The sequence below is a fragment of the Daucus carota genome, chromosome 3 (assembly GCF_001625215.2).
Source record: "Daucus carota subsp. sativus chromosome 3, DH1 v3.0, whole genome shotgun sequence".
NCBI lineage: Eukaryota > Viridiplantae > Streptophyta > Magnoliopsida > Apiales > Apiaceae > Daucus > Daucus carota.
In genome coordinates, this window is record NC_030383.2 from 10,233,690 (window position 1) to 10,251,415 (window position 17,726).

Sequence of the window (17,726 nt, forward strand, 5' to 3'; positions counted from 1 at the left end):
AAACATGTAAGTACAATAATAACCCTAGTTAAACTATTTATTCGGGATAAAATAAATCTGGGAGGTCATAACTTCGACCCCCAAGTTTGAAGTGTGACGGAAAGTTTAAAAACATAACATTATCCGTCAATTACCATGACGTCATCAAACGGAATGATATATATACTCAATTTAGTGGTCTAAATGATATGGTTTTTAAATGGGTGGTCTATATGAGATTTTTGGACAGAACGAGTGGCCCCTTTGATATAAAATCCATAAAAATATTAAAATTTGCATATTTTAGTAATATATACTCTCTCAGTCCCACCAGATTATTTACGGTTTCTTTTTTGGGATGTATCACCCAATTTTTGAGAGCAAGTCCAAGAGTACTTAATGGATGCCATTAAAAATAATAAAATAAGATGTCTTAGAAGTTGAGTACATCACTTTTATACATTTACTCCAACAAGAAGTCTTATCCACAAGCCTTTTTATTAAAATATTAATATTTGGAATGAAAAGGTAGAGGGAAAAGTAGTGGTGAGAGAAGAGAGAGAATGATAATATATTATTATTAAAAGTGAAATGAGGCTCAAGTAGGTGAGCTCTAAAAATAGGGCTGGAGTAAGTTGTCCTCGTGATTTAAAGTATCACTAGGGTACTGTTGGAGCAATATTTTGAACTTGCTCTTACATTCCAAAACTTACCAAAAATAGTCGATGGGTCCCATCACTCCCAACATTTTCTCCCTTTTCATACTATTTTTACTCCTTTTTCACACTATTTCTACTCCATTATATCCCTTTTATACATTAAAAATTAATGGGTCCCACTACTTCACCCACTTTTCTTTCTCTTTTTCACTACTTTATACATATTTCTTAACTTCCGTGCTCAACTTCAACGTAAAGAACTCACCGAGACGGAGGGAGTATCGAATAATATTTTTAGGTTAAATTAATATAATTGGCAGTCTTGATTATTAAAGACAAGAAAATAAATAAAATTTCTAACTACTTTTTGGATATAAAATAATCAACAAAATTACATATTTAATAGGCAACACAACTAATCCAAATAATTACATTGACTTCACATAATATTATATATAACTTCATTATTCAAAATAATTATATAATTAATAACCTTCTCATTTATTTGAAAATTCAGATTCTTTGCAAATAATTAAAATAATCATTACCAAATTATTAATATTTTAAATAATTTAAAAACAAAAAAAATATTATAACAAGACATGAATATTTTTTATAATTTAAATTTGAAGGTATAAACAAATAAAATTTTGAAATCAAAAGATAATTCTGTATTAGATTAAAATAACAAAATAATGATTTTAATAAAAATTAATGATAATTGCTCATATGAATTTAAATTCAAAAATGCACATAAACGTAAATGTATTTAACAATTATTTACCATAATTACACTAACTCACATAATATTTAAATGATATAATTATACACATTATTGCATAACCGAATTGCACGAAGATGTATTATCCCATATAATCGCACAAAGATATTCGATATCCCACCGGCCCTGAACATAATTAAATTTATAGTTTTCAAAGCACGTCAAATTAGATAAAAATAAAATATTTTATTCATGTTTTTAAAAAAAATATTAATATAATAATAAAATAATTTCTAAAAATCTAGATTGTCACATAGTCAAAATTCAATTAGACTTCAAGAACAACGGTTGTGGGAGGCTCAATAAAAAATATATGCGATATAAATGTTAAATATGTGTATTTTTTATCATATACAAGTTCAAATAATATATGAAGATGATCTTGCTCATGCACACAAAGATAACAATTTAAGTATCCAGTAAAATTTCCGTTAATCATTTTCATCATCATCTAACTAAGTTTAACTTCACTTTGACTTAGCTAACTTTTAAAGATTTACCAACTTTTTTGATTATCGATTAGTTGGTTGTCTTGTTTAGTTGAATGTTTTTTTTTTAACGTAGGAACCCGCGGACGCTATCTTTCGAGTGCGCCCTGGGTAAACCCACGAGCTCACGTAATAGACTGCAAACTACGTGAACCAAGATAAACCGTACTTAAACGACATCTTTAACTAAATTCGTACTTATAATAATATCAAAAATAATTAATTAACAATAAAATACAAGTCAATAAAAATAATAATAGTCAAGACTAGTACATATCTATGATGACGTGTAAATATAATTGTTTTCAATAAAATCCTTATTATATATATAAAAAAGTCATATATATATATATATATATATATATATATATATATATATGATAAATGATCATGAATTATATACTACCAAGATCTTGATTTATATTATATAAGATGTTGATATATTGTATCATGAATTATATACTACCGAGATCTTGATTTATATTATATAAGATGTTGATATATTGTATCAAAAATATTGGAATAAATTACAAATGGCGATGATATAATGAGTTTGAACATGGAGGAGGATTTTGCGATCCATCATAAGTTGCATTAACATTGGAGCATGAAGCAGTTGTTTGTTCACCACCATCCAAACTTAGATCTATAGTGTCTAGTTCAATTCCTTGACATGGCATTGTAGAACTGCATTGAAGATTGATTGCGACTTCTGACTTAGATATTCCATGTACATTTATAAACTTGACATCACTAACTTGAACATGTGAAGGGTCTTCCTGCAAAATAAATAAGTAGAAAATATAATTTTGTTAGTAATATTGGACATAGAGAATGGTGTGTGTGTGTGTGTGTACATACATACATACATACATATATATATATATATATATATGGAAGATGTTTTGTGCACATAATTGTGTACAAAATTTTGCACATAATGACATGTAGTAGGTTTTTATCGGAATGCCCCCCTGTATTCAAATCAACCACATCAATTGTCATGTCATTATGTACAAATTTTATGTACACAATTATGTGCACCTAGCACTACTCTATCTCTATATATGTGTGTGTATGCGCGCGCGCACACAGATATACATCCATGCAATTATATTTGAAATACATACGCCACACTCATGAGATCCTCCACAATATTGTTGATCGATAATTATAGGATTACTAGCTTGATCAATAGTGATGTCATGAAATGTGACATCAGAAACAGTTGCGGAACAATCAGAAGTCCATGTTTTAATTCGAACACCATTTTCCGTAGAAGTCATAGTGCAACTCATAACATGCACCCCGCTCACACTTCCGTCGTCTGCATTTTTTCCAATGCTTCCGATGCTAATACCATGTCCGGGTCCACAATTAATTCCAGTGATATTAATGTTTTGAGTTCCTTCTCCAATTGATATGCAGTCATCTCCCGTTCCAATATCTGAGTTTAAAATGTTGATGTTATTCGCTTCGCTAGTGTGAATACCATCTGTGTTTGGGCTATCTTCAGGTGCAGTTATGGTTACATGTTCGATTGTTGTTCCACCACCCTTGTTTACTTTGATATGATAACCTTTGCTATTAAGTGATGTGATTCCAGTAACTTGTGCATTGGTAACCGATGATAATGTCAGCGACTGTAAATTAAGAAATTAATATATATTTACTTACAAATATTAATGTCATTATTATAAAATAATAATAAAATTCGCAAAATATAGATATAATGAGAGATAAGAAAGAAATTACAGTGGTAAGAGGTGGACATGATGGGCATTTGTCTTGCCAAGCTGAAGCTCCCTGTCCATCTAGTGTACCACTTCCTTGGATAATTAATCCATCAATATTGTGAAATTTAATCCAGTCGTCTCCATTAATTATACCTGTTGGTGCCTGAAGAGTCCCATCAAGCTGAAATGTTACTTGATTTTTACATGGCCCTTCAAATTCTATGGGATCGAGTTGAAATGTTCCATCCGGTACTGAAACTATGCCACCTGATTCTGATTGGCATGCTTCTTGCCAAGAATCCAATAATGACTGTATAAAAACAAATACATCATATCCAAATTTTAGAAATATATGTTTATAAAGAATTTATTCACACAGTGCAACATTTATCAAAAATAAAATAACATAATTTTAATTATATATTTATTGTATCATATATTATATTTTAATATTAGGTTATTATTATCTCAAGTATAAAGATTACAACTTTACAAGAAAACACATACTAAATACCCTTGTTTCAGTGATATGTATTATAAACTCAAGTATAAACTGATATTTTAAATGAAATAAGATAAAAAATTATACATTAATATCATAAAATTTTTCATGTGCATTATCACCGTGTTTCTTCACACGAGAAGTATCATAGCTGCAAACTTTGTCGCAGAAAATCACCAAAAATAATATCACTGAAACTTTAGAAAATGGTTTATTGGAATCCATCTTTTTTCTTTTTGCATATATAAATATCATTGCTACAATATGGAAGACAAGCTTTAATTTTTTTCCCAACAAATGCATTCAATTGTGATCTTCAATTCATAGATTGATTCATATATATAGTCACACAATAATTAATGCAGATAAGATGTTGGATAGCAATTAACTAAAGAGATGTGTTTCATTGAGATTATAATGGATTATATATAATCTATAGATCTAATGGATTGTGTCTGATTTTGAGTTATGCGGATTCGAGATTAAATGTCGTAAAGTTGATATAGAGTCTTTAGAATTTAAGCAATACTTCAAAATCTCATGCATTTTGGTGGAGTTTTAAAAATTTTGATATATAACAGATAATTCCACAAAATTCATCATCTTATAAAGTCCAAAATAAATATCAGTATTTGAATATCATAAGATTTTAATGGAATTTAAATAATCCCAATTGAATACATCAGATTTTTAAGCATAATTTAAAATTCTGATTGAATACCACTAGATTTTGTAGCATAATTTAAAATCCTAATTGGATATACCAATATTTTGATATATTTTTTAGAATTTAAGTTAAAAAAACCCGGATTTTATTTAAGAAAAGAATCCTTTAGAATCTCAACTGCATACATCCCCTGATTGTAGTAATTATAAACTGGCAATTATTAAAGAGATAACAAGATTATCTAAAAGTTCTTCACATATTTTGGATTACTATCAATATTTATTATACTTCTTGGTTGATATATAAAGATTTGTAACATATAATATCTAATTATCTTTCATTGGACGTATCTGACCATCCGGATTTCATGAATGTTATGATCCCGGATGAAACATAGGATTTGATTAATTTGGATGTTGCTTTTGGTCTCGCAGATCAGGTGACCAGTTTGAACTTAGAGTAAGAAAATGCTCTAACCAGCACAGATCATATTAACACAATTGGATATGCAACGGTTCAAATGAGATTCTACTACATGCAAATGTTGGTATCGAAGAAGTTGGTGCTCAAGAGGAGTACTTCCAACTACTATATAACTTTCGAACTTTTGAACTTGCTCGAATATAGTATTTGCACTTTCTACTCATGTAACTATATAACTTTGCGTCTACTTTCGGCCATTGCATAATCATAAGAATTTTTAATTAGTTCTTTCTACTTATACATATATATTCACCATTAATTTCTAGACGAGGACGGCTTTTTGATTTATAGAGATTTTTGTGCATGTAGACCATCACTATAATAAAGAGATTAAAATCCATAGAAATCCACTACTTAACTGTGGACACATACCAAAAAAGTTCGTTTTTAATTTTTAGTATTCGAGATGCCAAAATAATTCTTATGATATTGGACCGTGTGTCTGTGCACTTGAAAGTTAATAGCCAGTAAACGACTTTAGACTTGTATCAAATAGTAAAGAGAAACTTTTGCAAAGGATTTGCTGTTAATATCATGTATCTAATGTTCTTCGGGTGACTCATATCCCAGATCCCATATGGAAGTTGCCCCCTGTTCACTTAAAACTCCTCTATAAGTTGGTGTCACGTTTAAGTCCATCCGTTCTCTATGAATACCATAAATCTCTTCCAATTGAACCTCTTCAAATACATTTTCTCCCCAGTAGTGTCTGTAGTCTTCTACTGAACTTGAACTTGCCTGCCTCTCTTGTGCATCAAGGTCTTCTTCTTTATCCCTTTCGATAGCCATGTTCATCCACTCATTATCATTCACAACATTTGCTTCTACCCTGACATGTTGTACAGCTTCCGAATCTGTTGGTGGATGAAGAATACCTGTGGGAGTATTTGAGGTGAATATTTCCAGATTTTTCGGACTATCATTTGTAGGGGCGTGGACACAAGTCGATTCGTGATCGCTTCGTGAGTTCTTATTGGTAAAGCCGGTGGCTAGCTCATTTTGTGGGCATTCATAATTTTGACAGCTATATAATTTTTTAGCCAAGGATTCTGGTCCAAACTTGCACTTGCGCTTTTGATTGTTGTGCAGGTAGTTTGTGCTGTCCAAATTGCCGACGTGACTTTGTACCGGAGCATCTGACAAGTTGAGTGAGTTTTGAGTCAACTTTACAAGGGCTTCTTCCTGATTAATCACTTTAGATAACGATGTTGTCTCCTTTGATGTCATCTTATTTTGCAGGCACTTGGACTGCTTCACTAACCGTCTGGTACGATCTAGGTTCAGAGACATGTGTTTGATAATCGCGGCCAGAACACTAACCTTCCAAGTCTTTTTCAAGTCATGAGGCTTCTTATAAGGTGGTGCTCCTTGTTCTTGAGAAACTGAACCCTGATCACCCCACCAGAGTTCATTTCCCGTTGGCCACCAAGGAGGCGCCAAGCCTCTCTCCAAAGGAAACCTCCTTTGTGGAGGGATGCAATGTTGCATGAGAGCAGATATAAGTGAGCCTAGAGTTGAATCTTGCAAGTCTTGCAAGAGATACATGGATGATGTTGAGTCCATCTCAGTAGCCTGTTTGATTATGGGGGCAAGAAAGTGGCTATAGCAGCCGGAGCATTCAAATCAAACCGAACACCTTCTTTCCACTAATGACGAAGACTGTCAGAGGAGCCTGTTATGGGCTTCCCTTTCTCCGTGACAATGCCATACACAAACCCTTGTGCCTTGCAGACCTCCATGATCTTCACCATATATTTAAGAACAGCATCTTGTGACCTTGACATCTTTTTTCGCCTCAGCAACTCTAGCCTACTCTCAGATGACTCGGGCTCATCCCTCTTGGCCTTGAGCTTTTGCATCCGCACACGATCCTTCCACATCCGATCCTTCAAATCATTGTAACTGATATCTTCCTCCTCTTCTTCTTCCTCTTCCTCTTCTGTTATTACTTCAATTGGACTTTCAACATCATTATCTTCATATATCTCCACCATCATCTATTTGTAATCAAGAAATACCAAAACAAGAACTATATAATCTTAAAGGATTATGAGAACAAGTGTATAATGATCAAAAAAATCATGCAAGCCAAGTATTTATATGCATCATTTCTTTCTTGGTAAAGGACTAAAACTAAATAATTTGAGAATTTGCTAAGGTGGCAATAAATGTGGGTATCATGGAAGTTTTGAAATGCTTAACAGAGAAAGTGAACTTGGATAATATATACGCATATGGTGAGGTGAGTGATTGATGAATTTGAGGAATCAGTTATAAGTGATAAACAACATTGGATGCCATTATGACACATGCATCCATAATATGCATACACGCATGATACTGAAAAACTAAAAAGCATGTGTACTCTGTATATGGTCGGTTAATGGGAAATATAAAGAGTGAATCATCACAGAAAGTTCATCACTGGCAAGAACACAATGTCATTGCTGAACTTTTTTTTGTTTTTTTGATAAGCTTTTTTGCAGAACTTTGACCTTTGTTACATCATAGACAATGAGATTTTTAAGGAACTTTATCAAGAGATATGTTGTGTACATTTTTTTCACTCAGTATTTGTTAAATCACATGGACTCCAGTCACCGTGGACTGTTCCTTAAAACCTACGATGATTAGGAAAGAAGAAGAGCTTAGAGTTTTTTTTTTTGGTTGGATTTTGAGAACAGATCTTATTTATTATTATCTTTATCACTGTGACCATGATACGTGTAATTAAAAGAAGTTGGTAATAATTAGCAAAAAAAGTAAAAAAAAAAAAAAGTTGGAAACTAATCTACGGTCCTTGGCAATTTTCGAAATAAATAACATGTGGGGGAAGAAGTTACACGCACCCGCACCCCTCTTCCTGTGTACTTTTCCACTAAACACCCCTCTTTAATCTTATTACCAAAACCCTAATTCTAATTATTACAGACTTACAGTAATTCACTTCTTTTCCTTATCTACATATAATAATACATCCACTTTCACTAATTATATTTTAATAAGAAACTATTATAACAATATTATGAGGAGAAGAGCTCAGGATTTCCGGCGGCCAGTTCACCGGGGACTCTCGAAAGTGTTCTGGTTGACATTGTGTGGATTAGTTGTGTTGCTGTTGTTTGTTCTTTTAAGCCGTGAGGATCAGCCTTCCTCTAGATCCATTGTATCATTTAAGGTATTTTTTTTAGCAGCTGTGATCTTTCTTGTTATATGTCTGTAATTTAGAGATAATGTCGAATTATCTAAACTCGAATCGAATCGAATCGAAACATTTGAAATTAAATTTGTCGGCGAAGGATATTGTAGTTTAAAATGTTTAGTATTAGTGGGGTTTTGATTAGTAGAAATTTGTTGGGATTGCTTTGTCGGTTAGTTTTAACTGTTACGTAAGTTCCTAGATTGGTGGGCCTTATCACAAAATCGGTGGTTGTTGAGTGTGTAAGATTTGTCAGTGACTTTTATTGAAAGGAAATTGATTTTTATTTGTTTGCGGGTTGTGATGATGAGCACATGGAAATAGGACATCAATGAGACATGTTTGTTATTCTTCATTTATTAGTGTGGTTTTCGGATGTTTAATATACTTGAATTGTGTTATGAATCATGAATTTACATATATAGAGTGACAGAAGTTATAGAAACCGTTTTTTGTTTAATTGTTGCTACTCCAAATAGGTTAGTGTGTGCATCTAGGTTGCACTATCTGTTGATCGAAGAACACTTAGATTGATTTTGTTAAATAAGATAACCCTCTGAATGTATTAGTTGAGATATTCTCCGCCCAAGCAGTTAATAATAGTGATCTTGATATTCAGCCAATTTTCGTTGTGCTATACTTCTGCTTGGTGCACACACTAGGAACAAATGGATGAATATTTGTGTTGTGGCTTGCTCTACTTTTCTATGGTTCAAAATTTCATGTTTAGGAAATTTTATCAGAATACGAATGACAGTTCTAACATGAAGGGGACTTATCAATATCATTTCTTTTTTACCTTTTATGCTTAAACATTTTCTTCACATCTTGTTTAATATTATATAGCTTAAAGAAAAATGGTTTGACTAGCATTAGGCATGTCTATATCCTTTTGGTTAAAGCGCAACCAAGTTGCTGCTACTTTATTATTTAAAACAGAAGCTAGCTCTCAAGGTTATGATATGAACTATTGCATCCCCATGTCATGTCCATGGTCAAAGGTTTTCACATCTATTCTTTTCTATCACGCTTCTATCTAGCTAGGAATTGAATGTTTCACTTGATTTTCCATCTAATATAGTGCTAATTGCCAGATGTGCATAGTGACCTTATAGAGAGTCGGTCATGTTAGAATTCTAAAATTTTGCTTTCAGATAATAAACAGTTATAATTGCATTGTATGATATGTTTATGTGGGTCTCTTTAGGCCGAGAACGTGATGATAATAAATATAGGATACATCTATAGTTTCACCCCTGCTTGTTTGGTAAATAAAGATGAACCACAGTGGAAAGTGTTGAGCATGCATGCTGTGATAAGATATTTGCAATATTCTATTTTAATTTTCTTCTTCTCATACTAAATCAGTTGATTGTAGGAATAATATAAAACAATAATCAATCTGGGTGAAGTGATGGAGTTATCAGAAATCAGTAAAAACGATGTATTCATCATCAACTTAGCTCACTGTGTCATTCATATTGTTCAGTAATGATTTTCTGATCATCACCAGAATAATTAGGACCCTTCAAACTCTTGCAGTATAGAATTTTATTGTAATATATTCATACATCTTAGTTGTTCCTAGGCTCTTACTTCTATGATATATCATTTTTCATAACTTACTCCCACTTTTGTAGTTCCTGTATTTTAATAGATTACGTGCATCTACCAAAGTTAACAAGAGAAATCTAATCTAGAGTGAAGCAACTGATGTAATTTGGTGCTATCTACACTTATTCTCAACACAGTAAAAAAGAAACAAGTCAATAAATTTAATCGGAGAAAAATATTTGTAATCATGATGCTAACAGACATTTCTGTATTTAAGGAATAAAAACCCATAATTAAAGAAGAATAGTAGAAGCAGTAATAATATAATATACCCCAAGTAACGAATAGATGTTCCTATTAGTAATAAATAATCTGAACCGCACTATTCTAAATACAACAAGTTACATTTTTCCCCATATTTAGCAGAGTGCAAGTCTTTATACTAATATATGTGGTTTTTTGTTTGGTTTTCACACACATGATACATTCCTAATTATCTGGGTATTAGACATTAATGTTTGAGTTGATCAATTACAGAAAAATGACAGGCAGGACAGGATCATAGAGGGTCTTAATATCACTGATGAAATGGTTAGTGCTGATTCAGTTTCAAGGCAACTTGGTGACCAAATTGCTCTTGCAAAGGCCTTTGTTGTAATTGCCAAAGAAAGCAACAATCTTCAATTTGCTTGGGAGTTGAGTGCTCAGATTCGTATTTCACAGTTTCTTCTCTCAAATGCTGCTCTAAGACGAAATCCTTTGACAATTAGTGAATCAGAAACTGCTGTTCATGATATGGCATTTCTACTTTACCAAGCACAGCAACAGCTGCACTATGATAGTGCAACCATGATTATGAGACTGAAAGCCAAAATACAGGACCTTGAAGAACAATTGAGTTCTGTGAATGAGAAGAGCTCCAAGTATGGACAAATAGTGGCCGAAGAAGTGCCAAAGAGCTTGTACTGTCTTGGAGTTCGGTTGTCAACTGAATGGTTCGGCAACTCTAATCTGAAGAAAAAAATTGAAGAGAAAGAGCAATTAGCAACAAAATTGACTGATAACAGCATGTATCATTTCTGTGTTTTCTCTGACAACATTCTGGCAACATCAGTTGTGGTTAATTCAACTGCTTTGAATGCCAAATATCCCAACATGATTGTGTTCCACCTGGTGACAGATGAAGTTAACTATGCTGCAATGAAAGCCTGGTTCACAATAAACAGTTTCAGAGGAGTGACTGTAGACGTACAAAAGATAGAGGAATTTAGCTGGTTAAATGCTTCTTATGTGCCTGTCCTTAAACAGCTCCAAGACTCTAACACTAGGAGTTATTATTTTTCTGGCAACAATGATGGAGGTAAAACTCCAATAAAATTCAGGAACCCTAAATATCTATTAATGCTGAACCACCTCAGGTTTTATATTCCAGAAGTTTATCCTTCACTGAACAAAGTAGTGTTTCTGGATGATGATGTTGTGGTTCAAAAAGATCTGTCGCCTTTGTTCACCATAGATCTACATAGCAATGTTAATGGTGCTGTGGAAACATGCATGGAGACGTTTCATAGATACCACAAGTACTTGAACTATTCTCACCCACTTATAAGATCACATTTTGATCCGGACGCATGTGGATGGGCATTTGGAATGAATGTTTTTGATTTGGTTGAGTGGAGAAAAAGGAATGTCACCGGCATTTACCACTACTGGCAGGAGAAAAATATAGACCGGACCTTGTGGAAACTTGGCACATTGCCTCCTGGCCTGTTGACCTTTTACGGATTGACAGAGCCATTGAATCCTACCTGGCATGTGTTGGGTTTAGGCTACACAAATGTTGATCCTCAGCTGATTGAGAATGGTGCTGTCTTGCATTTCAATGGGAACTCAAAGCCTTGGTTAAAGATTGGTTCCGAAAAGTACAAGCCCATTTGGGACAAATACATTGACTATAGTCATTCACTACTGCAGCAGTGCAATGTTCATTGATTTTAAGATGGTTTACCTGAATCATTTGCTGGTCCGCAAGGATTGTTTTTGTTTGATAAAGCGCGAACGGGGTGGAACTTCAACGAAAGTGAAGCAAAGTTAGTGACTGTCCTGGTATGAGAAATCAGGCTGGTGGATTAATGTTTGTTGTATACGTTATTTAGGTTATACTGCTGTATCTTTGTAGAATGAATAAATTATGATAATTTTTTATGCATATATAAGAAGGTGGCTAACGGAATTTATTATGTGTGAATTATCTTGTATTGGCTACATTAGTTAGTCGCATTTTTAGCGTCCCATAAATTTCTGTTTAACAAATTCCCCATGTGCCTTCATGCAAGTGAATATTGCATTTGTCTGAGCCGGTGGGGTGTTTCTTTATGCTAGTATATAGCCAGAGATAATCTCAGCAAACAACCAAGTCGTTGTAGTATAGTGGTAAGTATATCCGCCTGTCACGCGGATGACCCGGGTTCGATCCCCGGCAACGGCGTTTTTTAACATTTTTTCACAACAAGTGCATCTCCATAGATATTAGACTGCAATGGACTCACATGTAATCTATATTGAGCAAGTAGAGGTTATTTATGGCGAGACAATTTATTTTCCTTAAATTTCTCCTCCTCCAAAGATGGTGCGGCCACATTGTTTGGTTGGTCGTAATCCAATACAAACCCAAGCCTCTAATAATTAGTCCTGCAATGAATAAAAAATGGTTAACAATCTTGATGTCTACTTGAATCTGAAACCTTCTCTTCTTCCTCCAAGATTGTATTCTTCTGATCACTGCCTTAAGCTCTTGAAATTTTGTTTAAGGGAGTGAAGAAGGGAGGGAGGTGTTTGCAATCAACATATATCTAAACATTACATATCTGTTTTGGAAAAAAGAGAGAAGTAAAGATGAATGATCTATTTTCCGCATCCATAAAAAGATATGCAGACTCGCCAGCCGGTCCCATGGTTGACATGGAGGCTGGTGCTGGAGCCGGCAATGGTGAGCTCGATCAATTCTTTGAAGATGTGGAGAAAGTTAAAGAAGACATGAATGCTGTGGGAATTATCTACAAAAGATTGCAAGATTCTAATGAAGAGAGCAAGACAGTTCATAATGCCAAGACTATGAAACAGCTGAGGTCTAAAATGGATGCTGATGTGGCCAATGTTCTCAAACGTGTCAAAGTTATCAAGGGGAAGCTGGAAGCGCTTGATAGGTCCAATGTAGAGAGCCGGAAGATTGCAGGGTGCGGACCAGGATCATCAGTTGATCGGACCAGAACATCTGTTGTCAGTGGACTAGGTAAGAAACTCAAGACAATGATGGATGAGTTCCAAAGCCTGAGGACTAGAATGAATGAGGAGTACAAAGAAACTGTTGGGAGAAGGTATTTTACGATTACAGGGCAAAAGCCTGATGATGATATGATAGAGGACCTCATATCAAGCGGTGAAGGGGAGAATTTCCTTCAAAAGGCAATTCAAGAACAAGGGCGCGGACAGATAATGGACACAATTTCAGAAATTCAAGAACGACACGATGCAGTCAAGGATATTGAGAAGAATTTGATTGAACTTCATCAGATATTTTTGGACATGGCAGCACTAGTTGAGGCACAAGGGCAACAACTGAATGATATTGAGTCGCATGTGGCCCATGCAAGTTCATTTGTTAAACGAGGGACGGAGAACCTGGTGGAGGCTCGAGAGTATCAGAAAAGCTCCAGGAAGTGGACATGTTATGCAATTCTTCTTGTCATTGTTCTGATTATAGTCCTTCTGTACCCTGTTTGGGCTCCCCATCTGATTAATGCGATAACTAAGAAGTAACTACGTTTTAGTTCTCACAGTTCTAATCCCAAGGAAGTGCGACTATGAACGTAGTCCTCAGAAAGGCAAATGCTCCATTCGCCAGCTGACGTGGGATTTGCTCAGCAGCACAGCAACATGGTTTCTTGTTTTCTTTTGTTATACTACATACTGTAATTGTTGTTTAGGGCGTCGACTTAAACTTCTCTCGGCAGCATGAATTCTTGTTTTCTTTGTACAATATGTATTGTTATTTTAATATTAAGGGTCGTTTGGCTAACGTCTTCATTTTCCTCAGGAAAAATTGTTGAACGTTCCTTCTGGCGTTATTCCTCTTTGTACACTTTGTACGATATGCACGATATGTATTGTTCTTTAAAATACAATGCCAGTTTATCTATCAATGATTTCACGTACATCAATTTACCTTCAAGAAATAAACATAGGTGAAAGATACGGTTGTTGGTTTGCTGATTGCCTGACAACTATTTTGGACTGGGAAGTCAGGGCCTGAGTCCAAAAAAGAGAGATTTCAAATATCAAAAGAATGTCCATCAAAGGGATCTTTCGAAGTTTAATCCAAGAGATGATTGAGAGAAAGGTTTTGTTCGAGTAATGATTTGGAAGACAACAGATGGTACAAGGTGACTTTAGTTGTGTTCTTTTAGATCAAGACAGACTCAACTACAAGTATAACAGGAAGGATGCAGAGAATTATATGCAGCTTATTTTTAATTATTCTCTATGTGATGTGCCAATCACAAAGTATGACTTTACATGGTTTGGTAGTAAGGATAAATGCAGCACACAGAGAGTGCTTCTAAACAAATCATAGTCTAATAAGGGTGAATGGCAGTTGGAGGGAATAGGTAGGAAATCTTCAGATCATGTGGCACTATGTCTAAGTTGCAAAAGCCTGAACCGGGTTCCTAGGCCGTTCAAAGCTTTCAGTCACTGGCTAAATAAGGAAGATCTCAGGAATTTGCTGCAGGAAAAATGGGAAGATATGAAATATCATTCACGCTAAGATGATAATTTTAAGAAGGAATATATAAAATGGAATATCGAAGTGGATGGTAACTGTCATGATAAAGTTAAAGATTTGGAAGCAAAGTTAGATGAGTATGACAGAGCTGCAGTTTCCACTTCTATTTGAAGGGAAATTCAAAACAAGTTGCAGCAAGCCTATGAAGAGAGGGAGGAAATTTTATGACAGAAATCTCGATCAAGGTGGGACTTGAGCTAAATTCTTCCACACTGCAGAATAAGAAGCTTTGGATTCCACTCGTATCGAGAGTGAAAACAAAGTTTGCAATATGGAAGATCAACTTACTGAATGAAGCAGGCCATAGCCTATATGACACTATTAAATCAACCATAACCAATTTACCTGTCTACTAGATGCAAATTTATCGTACACTACAAAAGTTTTTTTTTTTTTTTACGAAATGCTAGAAATTTAATAAATAACTGAAACCCATCCGAGACAAACTCTCGAACTGTTAATTACAATCTGATTAAAAAACAAAAAACGAGCTAAACATATAACCGCTTTGTTTTCAGATCGCTTAACAAATAGAATATTTAAATTCTTTGAACTAAAAAGTATTACAATCCAACCTGCATCGGTTATGAACATAGTAGCATCACAATCGACCTTCACATAAGCAGCAACATCTGTAGTCTAATGTTCAGAATTATCAGTTACATCCACTGATATTGGATCAAAAAATGACCCCAAAATATGAACAATATTATGTCGTTAAAAGTGAGCTCCACTGATATTGGATAAAAAATGACCCCAAAATATGAAAAATATTATGTCGTGAAAAGTGAGCCCTTGCGATAATGATAGAAATAGAAATACTGCATGATAATAAATAATTTGAGAAATTTTTACAGAAATATGTAGAATTTCAAAAAATATAACAACATCGGGACGTTTTACCTTTTTCTCTTCAATTTTTCTAAATATTTTCATGATGGTGGTTATATTTATTAAATTTACTAAATAATATTATGAGTATTACAAAACATGAATTATGTACATAATATTTTATTATAATTCTTTTTATAAATATAAACTTTTGTGTTTTAATTTACGTAATACAGTATATTTTAAATAAAAGATAATTGTTTATATTTTTATATCAATAAATTAATTTTAGGACTTGTTGCTAAAAACCCAAATCAATCAATTCTAACGACGACGTTTCGGTAATCTCATCGAGCCCTCGACTACAATACAAGTCCAGCTCTGTGCGGCCATTGCCATTTCCGATTGTCTTAAATCGACCCACAAATATACATACAAACACATATATAGATCCATTAATACAATAATCCCGGGCTCATACACCAAGCTACAAAAAAAAAATGGCTTCATCTTTGACGGCTCGTCAAGCCCTAAACCTAGCTCGGCTCACAGCTTCTAGATCAGCTTCTCAAATTCAGCGCCGCGGCTTCTCCGGCGCCGCCGGTAACATATTTAGATACCCTTTTGGTTCTTTTGTACAAAGCACTAATTTTTTTGTATATGAATGTTATATGTATATTTTATGTAAATTTGTATTTTGTATGTTCTTGAAATGTTGATTTTTTCCATATATTTATGTGTATGATGTGATGTTGGTTGTATTAGATCATCATGGACCTCCAAAAGTGGATTTTTGGAAAGCCCCGATGAGTCCATCGACTTGGAAGGAAGAGCATGTGAGTATATATTTGTTCTTTTTTCATGTTATTTGAAATTGAGCTAGAATTTGGCAAGTTCGGAATTTTGTGGTTAGACACTTGAATTTATGTGAATAGGGTGAATCTGAAATAGTTAGTAAAAGTAAGAGGGTAGATGGATATTGTGAGTTAAAGCTTGATTGCCTGTACATTGGTGTAAATTTGACTTTGAGAAGTTTTTTAGAGTGATTTTTTGATAATGTATTTGTTTTAGCTTAGTTTTAGTACTTTTGATGAATACTTCTTTAAATTTTGCAGTTTGTTATTGTCTCATTGTCGGGATGGGGTCTTCTTATCTTTGGTGGGTACAAAGCCTTTTCCGGAGGCAAGAAGAAGGAAGAGGTACAGACTTGTTCTTTATTTGGAAATTTTGAGTCCTGTTTCATGATATTCATACTTAATGGTTTTGGCATCATATGTAAGAACTTGAGTATCTATTTTGTTATAATTGTTTATTTAGGAGTTTTAGGAAGCACCCTCCCCCCATCGTATGGCCTTGTGCTCTGATTATTTACCTAAATGAATTGCTGCCCTCTTCTCTGTTGTCTAATCTTCTTTATAGTTTGATATTACTTATAATTGAAGAAGCATACTCTGAGCTTGATGGAGATTCAATGACTAGAAGTTGGACTAATGTTTATTACAAATATATAAAAATTGAAAATAATACTATTAGGGGTCTATCAATCTTTTATATTTGGCTGTCGGAGACCTATATTTTAGGACTATGGTTACTGTAAATTATGAATGGTAATTCTATTGCTGTGCTATATGGGATTTTGTTTTCACTCTGTCTTCACGTTCTTTTGTTTTGTTTTATAAATGCAGAACTCGGCAGAGGCAGCAAAGTAGAGTTGGTGTGTAGTGTTATCATTCCTGAAGTTTCGTCCTAATAATGTATTTGTGGTGAATTAAATCCCTATGAATCTTGGTTTATCTTTTTGTTGAAGAATGGTTTGCTCTCATTATTCATTTGATAAGGTTTTTTAATACCATAATAGCTTTAGAAGACAAATCCGTGTGTTCAACACTTCATTCTCGCTAATTTGTTTTCAAATTACTTTTGCTGTGTTATATTGTGCAGTCTGAATTTTAATCTCCAATTTTTTTTTATCATGATAGTTAACTATCTTCTAGTTTGATCTAG

General features: G+C 33.9%; 4 protein-coding genes, 1 non-coding gene and 1 pseudogene across 5 annotated transcripts; 4 read left to right on the forward strand and 2 right to left on the reverse strand.

Annotated features, from left to right (window-relative positions):
• Positions 1 to 2,434: 2,434 nt before the first annotated feature.
• LOC135151367 (exopolygalacturonase-like) lies at positions 2,435 to 4,370 on the reverse strand. The gene is made up of 4 exons (XM_064089779.1): positions 4,233 to 4,370; positions 3,663 to 3,953; positions 3,038 to 3,550; positions 2,435 to 2,686 (listed from the first exon to the last, which is right to left on the reverse strand). The coding sequence occupies exons 1-4, from the start codon at positions 4,368 to 4,370 to the stop codon at positions 2,435 to 2,437; spliced, it is 1,194 nt and encodes a 397-aa protein (XP_063945849.1).
• A 1,465-nt stretch (positions 4,371 to 5,835) lies between these two features.
• Positions 5,836 to 7,300, reverse strand: LOC108212202 (putative ETHYLENE INSENSITIVE 3-like 4 protein; annotated as a pseudogene).
• Positions 7,301 to 8,219: 919 nt separating this feature from the next.
• Positions 8,220 to 12,296, forward strand: LOC108210782 (probable galacturonosyltransferase 10). The gene is made up of 2 exons (XM_017382197.2): positions 8,220 to 8,473; positions 10,586 to 12,296. The coding sequence occupies exons 1-2, from the start codon at positions 8,321 to 8,323 to the stop codon at positions 12,038 to 12,040; spliced, it is 1,608 nt and encodes a 535-aa protein (XP_017237686.1). The 5' UTR covers positions 8,220 to 8,320; the 3' UTR covers positions 12,041 to 12,296.
• Positions 12,297 to 12,464: 168 nt separating this feature from the next.
• On the forward strand, positions 12,465 to 12,536 carry TRNAD-GUC (transfer RNA aspartic acid (anticodon GUC)). The gene has a single exon. It is a non-coding gene; the product is annotated as a tRNA-Asp (tRNA).
• A 231-nt stretch (positions 12,537 to 12,767) lies between these two features.
• LOC108213688 (syntaxin-124) lies at positions 12,768 to 14,243 on the forward strand. The gene has a single exon (XM_017385481.2). It carries the CDS (start codon positions 12,944 to 12,946, stop codon positions 13,865 to 13,867), a length of 924 nt encoding a protein of 307 aa, XP_017240970.1. The 5' UTR covers positions 12,768 to 12,943; the 3' UTR covers positions 13,868 to 14,243.
• A 1,790-nt stretch (positions 14,244 to 16,033) lies between these two features.
• Positions 16,034 to 17,653, forward strand: LOC108211172 (uncharacterized). Its single transcript, XM_017382695.2, has 4 exons — positions 16,034 to 16,325; positions 16,488 to 16,558; positions 16,838 to 16,921; positions 17,408 to 17,653. Exons 1-4 carry the CDS (start codon positions 16,223 to 16,225, stop codon positions 17,429 to 17,431), a joined length of 282 nt encoding a protein of 93 aa, XP_017238184.1. The 5' UTR covers positions 16,034 to 16,222; the 3' UTR covers positions 17,432 to 17,653.
• The last annotated feature ends 73 nt before the right edge of the window (positions 17,654 to 17,726 follow it).

Coding starts and splice junctions, on each gene's coding strand:
- LOC108210782 (XM_017382197.2), top strand. CDS start 8,321: ATGAGGAGAAGAGCTCAGGATTTCCGGCGGCCAGTTCACCGGGGACTC. Junction 8,474..10,585: donor GATCCATTGTATCATTTAAG/GTATTTTTTTTA, acceptor GATCAATTACAG/AAAAATGACAGGCAGGACAG.
- LOC108211172 (XM_017382695.2), top strand. CDS start 16,223: ATGGCTTCATCTTTGACGGCTCGTCAAGCCCTAAACCTAGCTCGGCTC. Junction 16,326..16,487: donor CGGCTTCTCCGGCGCCGCCG/GTAACATATTTA, acceptor TGGTTGTATTAG/ATCATCATGGACCTCCAAAA. Junction 16,559..16,837: donor CGACTTGGAAGGAAGAGCAT/GTGAGTATATAT, acceptor TAAATTTTGCAG/TTTGTTATTGTCTCATTGTC.
- LOC135151367 (XM_064089779.1), bottom strand. CDS start 4,370: ATGGATTCCAATAAACCATTTTCTAAAGTTTCAGTGATATTATTTTTG. Junction 3,954..4,232: donor AAAAATTTTATGATATTAAT/GTATAATTTTTT, acceptor GTTTTTATACAG/TCATTATTGGATTCTTGGCA. Junction 2,687..3,037: donor GAGGATCTCATGAGTGTGGC/GTATGTATTTCA, acceptor TTTATTTTGCAG/GAAGACCCTTCACATGTTCA.
- LOC108213688 (XM_017385481.2), top strand. CDS start 12,944: ATGAATGATCTATTTTCCGCATCCATAAAAAGATATGCAGACTCGCCA.